Source organism: Gymnoscopelus braueri (assembly GCF_963280865.1).
Source record: "Gymnoscopelus braueri genome assembly, chromosome: 12".
NCBI lineage: Eukaryota > Metazoa > Chordata > Actinopteri > Myctophiformes > Myctophidae > Gymnoscopelus > Gymnoscopelus braueri.
In genome coordinates this window covers 46,089,094-46,105,518 of record NC_137614.1, presented here as the reverse complement: position 1 = coordinate 46,105,518, position 16,425 = coordinate 46,089,094, and the positions used below count along the sequence as shown (strand labels likewise).

The window sequence follows — 16,425 nt, the reverse complement described above, 5'->3', positions numbered from 1 at the left end:
AATGTTCAGATTACATCTATATTTGTCATTTTACTAAATACTTGTGTGCGTCAGTCATTGATCATTCTAAATATGCTCCTCGTTAACTTACATTATACGGTGAAACAGCTCTCAAAGTCACTCTTTTAGCATGTAAACGAACGTAAACAAAGTTGATTCAGACAATATAGAGCATCACCAAACCCAGTACTGTTTGTTTTTTTAATAAAAAATGTTAACTTCCTGTTGATTTAGCTATTTTTATTAGGAAGAGAGGCCAAAAATGGAGGTATACTATTTTTCCTGTTAGACAGACGACCCCCCCCCTTTTTTGTACATATAGCTTTATTATTATTTTTTTCCCTGCTTCTTTTATTTTTTGTTTGTACATAGTGCTATCTTTTTCTGTATTTTTGTATTGATATTTGAACTGTGGTGCCACTATATATGACTATGAATTGAATACCAAGGACCTCATTGGAAATAAGACCGCAAGGACTTTTTTGAACAGACCTTTTAGACAAAGTATTTTAAATGTAACTGTGCTCTTTTACATTTTTGCCTAATAAAATATTCAACCAATCAATCAATCAATGACCTGCTACAACAATATCATGTGCCCAGCAGGACCCTAAGGTCAGCCGTCCAGAGTCTATTGGTCATTCGCTCCGGGTTGTTTTTAGGATTGATTTTAAATTTATTTTACTTGTTTATAAAGCTCTCAATGGTCTGGCACCTTCCTACCTCTATGACTTCCTCCCTAAATACGTTCCAAACCGCCCCCCCTCAGGTCTTCTAGTGCAGGCCTACTCGAAGTGCCTGAAATGTCATATAAAAAACACGGCGAAGCAGCATTCTGCTTCTACGGTCCGACGGCTTGGAATAAACTCCCATTACACATAAGACAGGCACCCAGTCTGTGGACAGTTTTAAAGCACAGCTCAAGACATATTTCTTCACTCTTGCTTTTAGTTGATTTTTTCTCTTCTAAATCTCTGTGTTGTTATTCATGTCTTTACTGTTTTGCTCACTGCCTCACTGCCTGTTATGTATTGTTTTAGCCATTCATTTTATGCCAGTGTTTTTTGCCACTGTTTTATTGTGTATTTTATACATTTTAATTTTTGTTTGTTTTTGTTTTGTTCTGTAAAGCACTTTGCGCTGCATTTATGTCATGAAAGGTGCTATATAAATAAAGTTTATTATTATTATTCCTCGTACCAGGTTGGCGGCCATAGTTGAATGGTTAGAGAGCTCGCCTGGGAAGCCTAAAGGCAACTCCGCACCAAACAGACTCGTCCAGACTATTGCAGACTACTCCAGACTGCAACAGACTGGTATTCGGTTGGCAAAAGTTGCCATTTAAGTCTGTCAGCCGACTGGCCATTCATGTGCTAATTAGACTTTTAGCGTGCCAGCGTTGCCAGGTCTGCTTATTATAAGCGACTTTGGGCTTGTTTCCCTGCAAAGCCACTTAGGGATGTTCCCAGCGTTTTTTCTTCACTGACGTGCAGTGGTGTAAAGTAACTAGTACATTTACTCAAGTACTGTACTTAAGTACAATTTTGAGGTACTTTTACTTTACTGGAGTATTTCCAATTGTCTATACTTGTACTCCACAACAATTATTTGAAATGTTTAGTTACTAGTTACTTTGCAGATATAAATCATTATGAAACATACATTAACCACTTTAGCCCTATTTTATACTTTTAAGCTATTTGAAAATAGCAGATCTACAAGCTCACAACGTGTTGCGATGCACGCGTTCTGAGCTTGTAGATCTCCTATTTTCAAACATTTTTGTACTTTTACTTTTGGTACTTTAAGTACATTTTTATACCAATACTTTAGTACTTTTACTCAAGTAAATGTTGAATTCCAGACTTTTACTTGTAACAGACTCAGAGTACATCTATTGCATTCAAGCCTGGAATTTCGTCATTTTAGGGGCAAGGCCACTTGGCCTTTGGTGTTGTAATTTTTTGGAGGGCACAAAGGCCCTGCCCGGCCTTCCTGCCAGGGCAGGAAGGCCATCCAAAAAAATAATAAAGATTTTTAAGTCCAAAAATGATTTTTAAGTCCACGGAAATAATGCATTTAACTTGAAGGTTAAGGATGATTGTATTTTAATATATTATAAGAATAGTATAACTATCTGTGAAATATTACCCATTTATTTCACAAAATAATGTGTTGGCAAATGACCAATATTTAGTTATATAGGTCTCAATATGTCACATTCAGCCCTGGACTTCACTGACTGAAGTAGCGGTCACATTAATCACATTAGATTCACAGAATGTATTTTACCCACAAGTTATTTTCATTCAAATGAAATGTGAATGAACTTGCACTAATAATGACTTTAGTTGATTTTTCACTCTTTAAAATATAGTATTTCTTAATTATTAATAATTACAGCTTGTAGATTGGCTATTTTCACGATTTTAAATTGTTTTTAAATAATAATAAAAAAGGAACATACAAGATTTCCACCCGACAGCCATAATATATAGCCAATATATGGTTCTGTATCAGTATATGAGTCCGTTTTTGAAGATTTCATTCTAATTGGCTACTAGCCTGAATATGAATTTCATGAGCCTGGGTAGGTCACCCTGGCTTGGCGGAGATATGCCCTGTAGCACACTCCGCACAGCAGCAGCAGCAGCAGCAGCAGCAGGTGAAAGCAATTCACTTAATTGCTCGTTCTCTCTCCCTCTTTCCGTCTCCTCAATCTCTCGCTCGCTCTTTCTCTCTCAATCTTTCACTCTCCCTTTTTTCTCTCCCTCTGTCTCTCCCTCTTTCTTTCTTTCCTTCTCTCTCTGCCGCTTTTTACCTCCCTCTTTCTCCCTCCCTCCGTTTCTCTCTCCGTCTCCCACTTTCTCTCTGTCTTCCTCCCCTCTCTCTTTCTCTTTCTCTCCCCTCCTCTCTCTCTCTTTCCCTCTCTCTCTCTCTCTTTCCCTCTCTCTCTCTCTCTTTCTCCCCCCTCTGTCTCTCCCCCTCTACCACTCTTCCTCTGTCACTATCTCCCTGCTTTACGAGCCTATTCATGCAATGCTTGAACTCCCACTCAGAAGGACATGTTTACATACTTGCGCATTACATATTTATACATAAACACGGATGCATGTGACTCCGTCACTGGACAAATTTACACACCTGCTCCCAATCACCACAGCGCAAAAGTAGGGCAAATCAATCAATCTCTCTCTCTCTGGGAGCAACAACAAGAAACAGTGAATGTAGGTTTTCATAGACATGGTCGCTTGTTTCTCTCACATAATCTGGCAACACCGACAGCCCTCTGTTGTCACTGCCACTGCGCTACCAGTCGGCTAAAAAGCTGAACATGTTCGGTCGGCTCTGGGTCGGCCGAAAAGGTCCCGACGGACCCCCCGACGGACCCCTAACCGACTGGCCGACGCTTCCCGAAGCCAATTCGGCCCGACTCAGATTGGTCTGGAGAGGGCTTTAGGTTCGAAGTGTCCCTGAACAAGACACTTAAGCCCTAACTGCTTCCCCCTCCGCATTCCCCCACGAGATGAAGAAAGATGATAAAAAAGAAAAGAAAATGTATGGAATGTCCTTCCACAGGTCTTGAGAGCTGGAACGAAAAAAGGTCAGCCTCTGTGGAAGTTTTTAGAGCCACTTACAAACATTACTGTTTAAACAAGCATTTGTGGAATGTCTTAGATTTTTTTTTTTTTTTTTGTTTTTAAGCTGGAGGAGGCGGAGGAGGAGTTCCCCCGCGGGACGAAAAAAATATCAAAAACTAAAATGTATGGAATGCCCTTCTACAGGTCTTGAGAGCTGCAGCCTCTGGACATTTTTAAGAACCACTTTGTTTGTGTGTGTTTTTGTTGTTTTGAATGTTTCATGCTATGTTTTTATTTCTGCTGTATGTCAAGCACTTTGTGAGTTCTCTCTGTGAGAAGTGTTATATACTGTACAAATATAATATACATACTTACTTCACCTCACCACACGTTCGGAAGAGTTGTTGAACATGTTTCACCAGGCAGGTCATGTCATTTGTTAATGAGGTAATCAAACGTGCACTGCACTGGCTATGACGACATTAGAGACTATGGATGATGATGGTGGTGTTGTTCCCCAAATGGAAGGAACGTTTTAAGCCTAGCCTGCTCTTAAACTAACAGTGTCTTGCCTCCTGGACCAAACCTCGAAGATTGTTTCAACAGGAGAGCAGCCTGATAGTTGAAAGTTCTCTCTAGGTTGAGATTCTAGGAGCCACAAAGTAAGCCTTCATAGCCTACTGGGAATGCAGGGACGCAGACGTGTGCACTCACACTCACGCACACCCACACACACACACACGCAATCTTTAAATACACACTCCAAGGATTATGAGAAAATAGTCGAAGAAAACTATCAACAAGTATTTAGTAAAAAGACAAATATAGATGTAATCTGAACATTGTTGGCTCAGTTTTAAAAAAAATGCCCAAAATAGAGTCAAGATATTCCTCGAGTCCAAATTGAATGGAATATGTGTTTGTTTGTATGTTGTACTTCCAGATATTTGCTATGTTTCCCTTTTTGGGTGTAACATAGGGTTAAAAATTAACCCTGTGGGACATTATTTCAGTCTGGTACATGGCAGAATTTTTAATACACACGTCAAGGATTAAGAAAATGCAGTTGGTAAGAACTATTTAGTAAAAACAGAAATATATGATATGAACATTTTCAGCTCAGTTCTTTTTGTGCTGTTTTTGTCCTGTAGCCTAATATAGAGTCAAGATGTGCTTGAATCTTAATAATAACAACTTTATTCCTTGGGTCCAAATTGTATGGGATTTATTTTATCTTGTCTCCGGATGTTTCCTTCAAAAGTTATGGGTGTGTGGCTCCTGGATTCCGACAGTCCAATGTTGACAGCCCTGCAATTATGGCCTGATGATTCTGGTTTTACTTATGGATCTAGGCTGGCATCTATCCACAAGTTTCCTAGGGCGCTGTGGGCATCACTTCCTGTCGATTTCATTGGATATCATTGGATTTCATTGGATCAAATTGACAGGAAGTGATGCCCACAATGCCCTAGGAAACTTGTGGATACACAACTGTCCATATAGGTCCAAATTAATCACATGCACAGAATTACTTCAAATGATTATGAATATCCAGTTATAAATTGGTCATTGTAACCTACCTGGTGTATGTAATTCTATGAGCAACAAAAACACACTTGAAAGAGGATATCTCTGTGTTGGAAATTGGGATAATGCATCTCTCCAATATGCCTAATGCCTGTTGAAGTTTTGCTTAATTGTTCAACCACCATCGTTAAGACACTGAATAGATTTGACTGGGTCGTTCACTTGCTGTGCGACGTGTGCATGGATTCTAAACGACCGTCATTGATTCTAAATAGACCAAGTTGTTACTTGATTTGAATTCTTTGTATCCTTTGAAATAGAGAGGGGTCATTGACCACTGCTCTGCTGTACTTAAAGTGCCAAGCCCCGAGTTATCCCGAGTTTTATGGTTATACCCTCAGTGCCAGAACGAGAAATCCCGAGTTTAAAAAAAAAAGTGTTCAGGACCCAAGATATCATTATCTGAAGATTTGCAGCTCCATCCACTCTTTGTTTAACCTATAACTGAAAAAGGCTGTATCTCGCTTCCTAAGCACTTTATTTTTTCTTTGAAAAAACAAAAAAAAATTGCTGGCAAAGTTCGCAATCATTTTTTTATTTTATTGGCAGTGAAAGAGTTGAAAGGTATATAAAAAACGGACTATTTTATCAATTAAAAATTGCATGGCCCTCCCTTGGATTCAAAGTCAAATAAGCTGACCCTCCCTTGGACTAAAATTAGAAAGCCATGACCCTCCCCTATTTTCCTCCAGGGACCCCCTTCTGTACATTTCGACTGGTCCCTAATAGATGTGCACACACAACCCCAACAGCATTATGAGGGATTGTAATGGCACTATGTGGACTGTTGCCGTTGTTGACGTTCATGGACAGGTATGATGTGTGTGATAATGGTAGGACAAACTAGGCTTGATATCACAACAGGGGCTGATCAGTTGAATATATATCTAGCAATTAAGTGTTTCAAATAAGTATTTCTTTCCCAGTCAAGTTTGCTTTTACGGACGTTGTGTGTATGCGATGAAACAGTCAGTTGAAAGGAAAGCACTTCAGGAAAAGCACAAGTACATGGAACATGTTCTGCTTCTAAATCCTATGAGCGTAAGAACTTTGTATAGTCCCCAGTGTTTTCCATGTCTCTGTAGCACAGAGGAAATGTCAGGGGTTAAGAAGGTTTGTGGTTCAAGACCAGTGAGGAACTTTTTCCGTCTTTCACTCTCCATCTAAATGTACAAAACACATTAAATTATGGTTGCTGATTGATCGAAAAGAAAGCTTTAGACGTATTTTCCCGATGTTGTGGATGAGGTGAAACAGTCAGTTGAAAGGAAGGACTTCCGGAAACGCACAAGTGTGATTCTAAATCCTCTAAGCTTAAAAACTCCAGGCTTTTCCATGTCTCTGTAGCACAGAGTAAATGACAGTGCTGTCAGAGTCATGTGTTGTATGTCTTTCTACCCTCAGCTTCCTGTCACTCAACACACTAAGACTAAAGGAACACTCACACACCAAACATAACAAAGTGAATGTCTACAGAGGTTTGGCAGATGCAAACATATCATTCTTTAATGATCCATAGTGAGACAAAAATTAAAAGTGTTACCAAAAAGGGTATAAAGTGGGAACAGATACATGTTTTGGTTACAAAAAGCATCCTCAGTCTGCCATGAAAAGTTAAAACACAAGCCTGTGTCCTATTAGCAGGGACAAGATAGTCAATCAGAGGATCATTCATGTTACAGGGCTCAGAACACACAGAGATCAATGCAACAAATATAAACTAATATATAATCTAATGTTAAAGAACTCCATGGTTCGTTAATAGAAAACAGCACAATACAACACACTAAATAATGTAATAATTACCTTAAAAAAAAGGTAATTAATTCAATTGCTCAGTAAAACCTTTTGAGATGTACCCAATGTGGTGATTCTATATTGTATGAGAAAACTGTGTAGTAAAATAATCATATTATTAGTCTAATATCTTATAGTAAAGTACCCTGACTCCCCAACATAATTACTATTACAGGTCCATTTGGTTCCATGTAGTACACTCTTCGAAGTTACATTAATACTGGGATTTTGTAGATGATAATGATATCATGTTGTGGATATAGGGTCCATTTGGTAACATTTTACACTCTTCAGAGTTAAATTAAAGGGATAGTTCACCCAAAAAATACTCGGTTAGTCACCCAATGGAGACTTGAATTAATGGATATTTTATAGTTTTTGTCTCATTCCTAAGCCGATAATTTGATGACCAGTGGACCGGTAGGCAGCGGTTCCGGTAGGAGACACAAAGGAGACTCTTTGTGTCTCCTACCAGAACCGCTGCCGCTCATCAAATTATTGGCTTAGGAATGAGACAAAAACAAAACAATATCCATGAATTGAAGTCTCCATGGGGTGAGTAATAGATAGGAAAAAAAGTATTTTTTTGGGTGAACTATCCCTTTAACACTTGTATTTTACTGTGTAGATGATGATGATGTCATCACAGATCAGAGTGTTCTGATTATAACATTGACAGGTATTACTTTAGGACCACAATGGAAACAAGTCCTCAGGACGTTTCTGTGTGATCCTTTTAGCCTAAATGTTCTACTGTAAATCCGTTGCTGTTAAATTGTTTTGATTAATAAAGTAATCAATCAATATATCAATATAATCATCATCATCATGTCTAACTACATTGTCCCAGAGTTACACTGACCTTCCCTGGTAATATCTTCAGAAAATCACCAATCTGACCAGTGTAAATGTATGGAAAGAGTGTGTCAGTGAAAGTGTGTGTGAAGGTGTGTAGGTGTGTGTTAGTATCAGTATCAGAGAAGGACAACTTTCCTTCATTCCAGTCCAGCTGGACTCTGATCCTCTGGGGTTTCTGCTTCAATGAGAGAACAGTGGTTGACCCTGGTGAGGAGTATGCTGTGTATTTACCTTTATTTAACATTATATAACATAATTGACCCCCTTTATCTCCCTTCCTCTGATAGGACTCTGCTAAAACACCTACTGCCCACTTTGTATTGTCTCCAACCTCAACATCCCAGCTGTGAGTCTCTGAGTTAAAGCCCTCAGAACCCAGGACACGAGCATAGTGGTCAAACCTCTCTGGGTTGTCAGGAAGCTGCTGTTTCTCTCCAACTCTCACACTGGTCAGATCATCAGACAGGAAGAATGCTGGATGGGCAGTGTTGGGATCCAGAATGACAGGAGTGTAGGAGACAATGTCCTTCATCTTGTCCCAGACTCTGAAGGTCAGGTTGTCCAGGTGTTTGGTCACGTCTATCAGTGCTCCTGAGACCGGCTGTGGGTCCTGCAGTGTGAACTGGACTCTTTGCATTGTGGTCTTGTAGTTTTGCAGGAATGAGATGTGTTCAGCTCTCAGCTCCTCCTCTATTGCGCTGATTGTGTTTGAAAGAGTTGAAATGTCTCTGTTTAGACCTTCAATCTTCTCATTCATCATCTGACTCTTCTGCTGCTCTTCCTCCCTCAGTACAGCAATCCTAGACTCCTCTTCCTCTTGTAGAAACTGACGCATCTTCTTAAACTGTGTCTTAATCTGAATCTCTGTGTTCTGAGTCTGGGACTGAATGTGTGCTGCTGTTTGATCATAGTTTGTTTTAGCTTTATTAAAGACTTCCAGTTTTTCCTGTAAAGGCTTCATTGATTTCTGGACTTCCTCCTTGTGATCCAGTGCAGCTTCATCGATGGGTCTGAATCTGTGGTCGGTGTGTTTTTTAGCATCTCGACACACAACACACACTGGCTGTTGACATTCCAGACAGAACAGTTTGAGTTTCTCAGCATGCAGACTGCAGAGAACCTCAGACCCTGTTAAAGCTCTCTGATGTCTCTCCTGTATGAAGGCCTCACACACGTTCTTCAGAGACAGATTTCCAAGTGGATCCATTGAATGTCTCTTCTTACAAACTGGACATTCCTTTATTTTCTTCTCTCTCCACCATTCCTGCAGACAGTCTTTACAGAAGCTGTGGCTACAGGACAGGACAACAGGATCTTTAAAAATGTCACAACACACAGGACAGCAATAATCCTCTTCAGGACGAGACGACTTGGAAGCCATTTGGTCTCTGAGTGAAGCTACAAACACACTGTTCAATCCAGGAATTCAGCCAGTCAGTGGTGGTAACACTCCCTCTTCTAGAATGTTCCCTGAAGTTTACTTTCACTTTGAATCCTGGTTCTTGTTAAAGTCCATTCAGCTGACAGAGTCAGCAGCAGGTACAAGTGGTCTGGGTCAGTATTCCCTCCTGTAGCTGTAGAACGACAGTTTGTCCTCCCTCACTGGAAGTTGTGTTTGATCTGAAGGTAAATCATATTGTCCGTCTCTTTGCGTGTGGAGTGGCAGAATAACAACCTTCCTGTTTCCTGGTTTCTCTCAGAGGAGTCTGGTAGGTGGAGCTATCTCACACACACACACACACACACACACACACACACACACACACACACACACACACACACACACACACACACACACACACACACACACACACACACACACACACACACACACACACACACACACACACACACACAGAGGCTGCACAACTTGCTGCTCTAGCACATTACTGTGCAAAACCCAGATACAAAGTTCCATGCCAGATTTCCAGAAAACCAAACAATACAGCACATCAAATTAGTTACTGACCACTTCTCTATCCCACGTAGACATACGTATGTACGTAAAATATCATTTTTATGAGAAAACCATTATGTCTAGAGCAGGTGTGGGCTAGATTTATTTCCAGAGGGCCATACTGACTTCCATAAAGTGAGTGAGGGGCCACACATTGTACCATTGAATTGAAACTTGAAACACATAGTGCTGAATTATGTTAAAAATGCATGAATTTGGTAGACATGCCAGACTTTACAATAAGGTACTTGCTTTCACAATAAGAATTGTCAGTTACAAAATGTTGTAATGTAATTCTTTTTTTTCTTCTTCTTTTTTACAGCTGTACTGTATCACTCTGGTGTACTCTGGCCTTACAATAAAAAGATGACTTGCATAAAACAATCCACGTCAATACCGTACCAATTTTTAAATGAGCCTATACATTTATACAGTATCTTATCTTATCTGATATGCACCACTCCATAGGTCACTGATTCCATATTTATAACACATTGCATTATGTTATAAATATGGAATCAAGGTTGACTGTTTTACTGTTACATTATAAACATAAAATCTTTTAGTATATACGGATGGAGGAATGCAGGTATAGTAGTAATAGGCATAGCTAAATATTTTGTTCTCAAAACCATTAACCTACGGCCTTTAGCCTTTTAGAATGTAATTTTTTTTTTTGGGGGGGGGGGTAATTTTCTTATTTTTTTGGGACTTGGCGGGCCGGATTGAGATAGTCAAAGGGCCGGGTCCGGCCCCCGGGCCGTATGTTGCCCATGTGTGGTCTAGAGGCTACTCATCCAAACTGTAGCGTGCTTCGGGCACACACGTACGCACACAAAATGCTCAGCAAGTGTCGTCAGTTGGTACTGTAGGCCATTGGTTCTCAAAATGGGGTCTGGGGACCCCCAAGTGTCCTTGGGGGGGTTCCAGGGGGTCTCCAGCAAAAGTATTTTTTTTTTGTAGCATACTAGCATTTCTTTTATTTTTTTTACCTGTTAACAATCCTGTTTGATTTGCAAAAAATGCCTTTACACAGCATACCCAAAGTAAATTGATTGTTGTTCTTGAACCATTTGGAATAAATGCATGGGCATGGTTTCATTTTGAAGGAAACACTTTGAAGTTTTTCATCAGCAAAAAGAATCAACTCTATGAGCAACTGACATTGAGTAATACAAGTACTTACTGGAATAGAAGGTTTTTAATTCTTGCCTAAATAATGTCTATAAATAGATGCCTTTGTAACACTGCTATTATCATATACTGTATGAGCTGGAAAACACAATGTGGCTACAGAATGAAGCAAGGCTTAAAATAATTGATATAAATATTTTAGGAAATCTCTATGGTGATGCCCTATGGGGGTTTCTGTGGGGTTCTTGACGGAAAATGTGGTTTGGACTTTATATATCACTTAATCACTCTTCCCCGAAGTAAGAACATCATTTTTGTGGAAGTATTTCATATTGGTGGAGTAGAATTCAACTTTCAATAAGTAGAATTCAACTTTCAATTCACAAAGCTGCAGCTTTGTGAATGTTTGTTTGTGTATGTCGGACTTCGGCGTTGATTGTACCGTCAGTTTTGATGCTATTGGAATAGTTTGCGTCCTTTTAATCACAAGACCTGTACCTTTAAAATGGTTTATAGCTTGCCTAGGTAGCTACACACACACTTATGTACACGTGTTTGTTTGTATGGAAAAAACGGCAGAGGAACTTTTGTGATGAAGGTAAAAACACTAATCTAAGTAACAAAAACATTAGAACAAGGACCAAAACATATCTGCATAGTAAGCTACTACTGTATCTATAGAACAAAGGGGACAAGAAGGGGTACAGAGAGAGTGAAGTGCTGGGGGGTGAGGTGTAGTCTTCAGACTACACAGTGGAACATTGGGAGTGAGGCCCCTATTCTGGGTCAAAGTTGCTAAAGCCACTAATAGCGGATTTAGGACAAGGCAAGGGGCGTTCCCCTGCAAAAGTTGCTATTCTGGGACACCTGCCTTAATCGCTTAACACTACCCGTTACATTATGCATACTGTAGGTGTGGTTTGGGCGTTACAATGATAAAAAAACTGAAGGTTAGTTGTTCAAGACCAGTAAGGAACATCTTCTGTCTTTCACTCTCCTCCTAAATGGACAAAACACATTAATTATGATTGCTTTTTACCGAAAAGAAAGCTTTAGACATCTTTTCCCGACATTGTGGATGCGATGTAACAGTAAATTGAAAGGAAGCTAGGACCTCCGTAAATGCTTCTAAATCCCATGAACTTAAGATAGATAGGTTTGTTGTTCCCAAGTACCTTCCATGTCTCTATAGCACAGAGGAAATGACGATGCACTGCTTTGTAACCCATTTAACCAACAACGGCCTAGGATGGAAGGCTACTCCATGAGGTAGACACCTTCTTTAACACAATCGGCAAACCGATGCTTAAAATGGGGACACATGTCACAGCGGCCTACAAGCGCCTGACTAACCGCGGTGGCATTACCATGAATGATATCCGCTCCGCTGTGTCGACACTGGCAGACAGGAGACTTAAACCTGGTGGAGCACAGCGTATACAGGTCCACCTACAGGTCCTGGTGATACTATTGACACCAGGAATAGAATTTATGTTGCCCACAGATCGCCTTTGGAAGTCAGGGCAACGATAGACATGGCTATGGATGCATCAGACCAGGAGGTGTCCCCCCCGGTTGCTGTCCCCGGTCCAGGGACCCCCTGTGGCTGCCGGTCCACCTCAAAGGCGTGGGAGGCCGCGGAAAGTTGCCCGGGAAACGAGTCCCTGCGAAGCCCAGCCACGAAGGAAGAGTCCCCGGAGCCTGGAGCGTGAAGCCAGGGTGAACGCAAGCAGGCTGCGAGTAACACTGACCCGTCTCCAGACCGACGGTACGGGTCTTTTTTCCCTAACTTGTACTTTTACTCCACTACAATTAATTAATTAATTCTAACCTAACCTATCTCTCTCTGTCTGTCTGTCTGTCTCCCTCTGCTACAGGTGCGTTTCCTCTGGGGGCAATCGAAGCTATATCCACGTACACCCACACGCACCACACCTAACACATTTTTTTTTGATAAAAACTGCCAACTGTTAACCTGAAACCCCGGTTGTCCGTCTGTGTTATTGTTTCCATCCCTGCAGTGGTGAAACATACATATATGTCAATGTAGGAACTGATCAAACAAAAAAGCTACATCCCTGCTGCATCAACTCCTCCAAGGAACAGGTCAGGTCATGTGATGTAGTTGGCAGGATTTCCCTGAAAAGGTGACATTGAAAGCAAACATAAGAGACAAAAAGCAGAAATTATGCGATTCAATTTACAGCATAAATAATCCAAATATAATCAGTCAATCATTACTAAGGTGTTTAACAAAATATTTACTTACTGACAATGACACATGCAACAGGAGAAACAAACGATCAAGAGGGATTTCTGAGCCTGCATGTTCTCAATCAGCCTAATTACGTCCTGCTGTCTGGAGTTATCATTATTGCATTTAAAGGGATACTTCACTTTCACATAAAATAAACATTTAAAAAATATATTAAAAATAAATGAAAAAAGTAATGGAAAAATCACGGCCCCCTCACGCATTAGAGTGTCCTACTAATGTGTGAGGGGGCCTTTATTTTGCCATAACTTCTTTCATTTTTTAAAAATATTTATTTTTAATGTTTATTTTATGTGAAAGTGAAGTATCCCTTTAATGTAGGCATTCGCTGTGTTTTAGCTTTTCTCTACATTTTGTTATATGCTTTATTTCAGATGGGAGAGGCCTAGCACTGAACAGTATGTTGCCTCCACATACTGTCCACAGCCAAGCATGCATAATGACACATTACATCTGTCATTCCTGCAGTCTTTCAGGGGAACCCCCTGTTCTAGAGGGATCTCTCTCTCTCAAGCTTTTCAACTCACAAGCATGCGGCGGTATTGGTGTTTGGGTTTATTCTAAAAATAATGATCTATCACAGTCACACAAGACTGTTCCATTTTGTCAGGCTACTCTTTCCCTTCCGTCTTCCCTGCCTGCTGTTGAAGTTGAACTTAAACAAGCTGACCTGTCCTTTCCTTTAACACATTTGAACTTGGTGAACTTGTAAGGTTCCCTTAAACAGAAAACGGGTCGGCTTGAGTCGACATGTTTGATTTGATTAATAATAAATCAAAATGTAGCTGTATACATAGGCTATACTTAAATTAGGGCATTTATTCCCCCTCTTGCATGAAGTCAAGTCACGTCAAGTCGCCATCTCACCTTTTCCCTCCCCTTGCGTTCTAAAGCTGGAGAGACTCCGCTCAAGTGGCTCATCGGTAGCATAACCTTAAGGAGAGAAGAACTCCACTGTCTATAGGCTATGGACCAGAGCTAGCTTTGGTCCAGAGCGTTTATTCAGTTCTCTATAAACTCTGCCAGGAGCAGTGTTATTCCCATAGACTAACATCTACTAGTCTACTAGTTTTAGCGTTGTCTAAAACTGTAGTAAAAATATAGAAAACAATTTTGCCGCTCATTGAAACAAAGACAGTTTTATCATGTTGAAAGCCTACTCTCCGCGGTGGGTAACGTCTCAGAACCCCACCTTTTGTGTAAAAGCCACCATGTTCTGGGCCCAAAAAATGTATATGTCGACCAGACCGACCAATCTTCGTTTCACACCAGATCTGTAGGTGGCGCACTTGAGTAAATAAAATGATGTCCGTATGGTCGACATTTTATCCACAAAAAGTGAATAGTGGTGGTCAGTATAAGTACATTTCACGCTGTCTCTCCAAAATCAACATCAAAATAATATCGTCGCTGAAACCTCTTATCTCCATAATTCGAACTTTTTGTGTTTTTTGGTAAATTACCGCCCTGCTTGATCATCCTACAGCGTCACACAAAAGTAACAGATCTACAAGCTCTTGAGCTTGTAGATCTGTTACTTTTGCTATTTTTGAATCCTGAAAAGTAACAGTTTTGGTCATAATGAGGTTTCCACCCGACAAGAGACAACATTCAATAACAAGAAATAAACAAATCGGATGTTTTTTATTTATTTATCTTTTATTAGGTGTACACGACCCTTTTAGTTTTTTTTCTCCAAGGTCTGTGCTCAATCATAGGTACACACCCTCACACGCAAACAAGCCTTTTTGTCATTTTCATATCATGAGCTTCTATGGCTTTTCATTGGTAAAAAATAAAATACAAATAAAATCAGAATAATCAGTATGTTATATTCCTCTTCTCCAAGAACCCCCCCCCCTCCTCCCCTCCCCCATCCCTCCAGCCTTTAGGATCCAGCATGTTCAACAGCAAAAAAAAAAGAAAAGAAAAGAAAATATCACGTTTTTTCTCTCATCATTTTGGTCAAGTCTCACAGTTTGATCTTTGATCTTCACAGTCACCCCCCCCCCCCCCCCCCGCCCCCACCCCTCTGCAATTTAAGGCCTAAGCTATGATTCAGCAAAAAGTGCACCACATCTCTCAAGTTTGATAATCCGTCTTTGTTGATGTGCAACATTTGTTTTCTTCTTCTTTTTTTTTCCGAATCATACATTTAGGCTTAACCGAACACAATAAATGCAATCATAACCGTCCAAATAACTTGGCTTTTTTTCATTAACTCAATACAGAAATATTGCTATGAATTTCACAAAGGAAAAGGAGAAATGGAAAAAAAGGTGAATGAATAGCTGTATCAAACGTTTGTATACGGAGTGAGGGATCTCTTGCTACAAACTCTCTCACTCTTCTCCTCCTGACTGACAGACACAGCTATAGGAGATCACCCCATCCTCTCCAAATCCATTAGATCCATGTAGAACGCTGGTTTCTCAACGTCGGGCCCGGGGACCGCCACGGGGGTCGTCCAAATGGACCCTTACAAGACTGTAACTCTGAGAGCGTACAAATGGAAATCATTCGGTTCCATTTGTACACTCTCAGAGTTAAATTAACACAGATAATTTGACCGCGTAGATTAGGATCCCAAAAATTTAAAAAAGGGTTCCATTTGTACCCTCTCAGAGTTACAGAATTGAATGAGTACTGGTGAGGCCCCCCGGACCAGACGCTGAGAAACACTAGCGTAGAAGATGCAAAAAGATGATCACAGATCAGCATGTGGAACAGGAAACTAACATTTTCACAACTACGAACCGCGAAGATGGACTGGTATGTGAAACAGTTGTTTGTATGGTGGTGTCCGTCTTGCCTAGTTACACCAACTAGACATGTTCTTGTTAATACTCTCCCCCTCAAGGACCCCTGTGGGTCCGCGGACCCCACTTTGAGAACCACTGATGTTAAAACAACTCATTGCTCTATATACTGTCTGGAACTATCCCTCTTGCTCAAGTCACACGCATCAAACCCACTTTCTGCTCTACAGAATTTATGTGTGGCATCAGGAAAATATCTGACGCATGTCCACACTGATGTGGGAGAAAAAAAATATCAGTTTCTGGGCATCGATTAACGTGCAGTCTTGGCTTTGGCCCCAATGAAGGGCCCTGGACTTTGGCCCCAATGAAGGGCCCTGGACTTTAACCCATTAAGAACTGAGGCAGATTCTAAAAAGAAAACGCCTTCTAAAGACTAACTCAAGTTTTCTGAAAAACTTCACATTTTTATTCAAA

The 16,425-nt window shown here is 40.4% G+C and overlaps 1 protein-coding gene across 1 annotated transcript; it reads right to left on the bottom strand.

The window, feature by feature from the left end:
- Window positions 1-7,478: 7,478 nt before the first annotated feature.
- LOC308097651 (nuclear factor 7, ovary-like) lies at window positions 7,479-9,502 on the bottom strand. Its single transcript, XM_080445574.1, has one exon. The coding sequence runs from the start codon at window positions 9,202-9,204 to the stop codon at window positions 7,798-7,800; it is 1,407 nt and encodes a 468-aa protein (XP_080301700.1). The 5' UTR covers window positions 9,205-9,502; the 3' UTR covers window positions 7,479-7,797.
- Window positions 9,503-16,425: the final 6,923 nt, after the last annotated feature.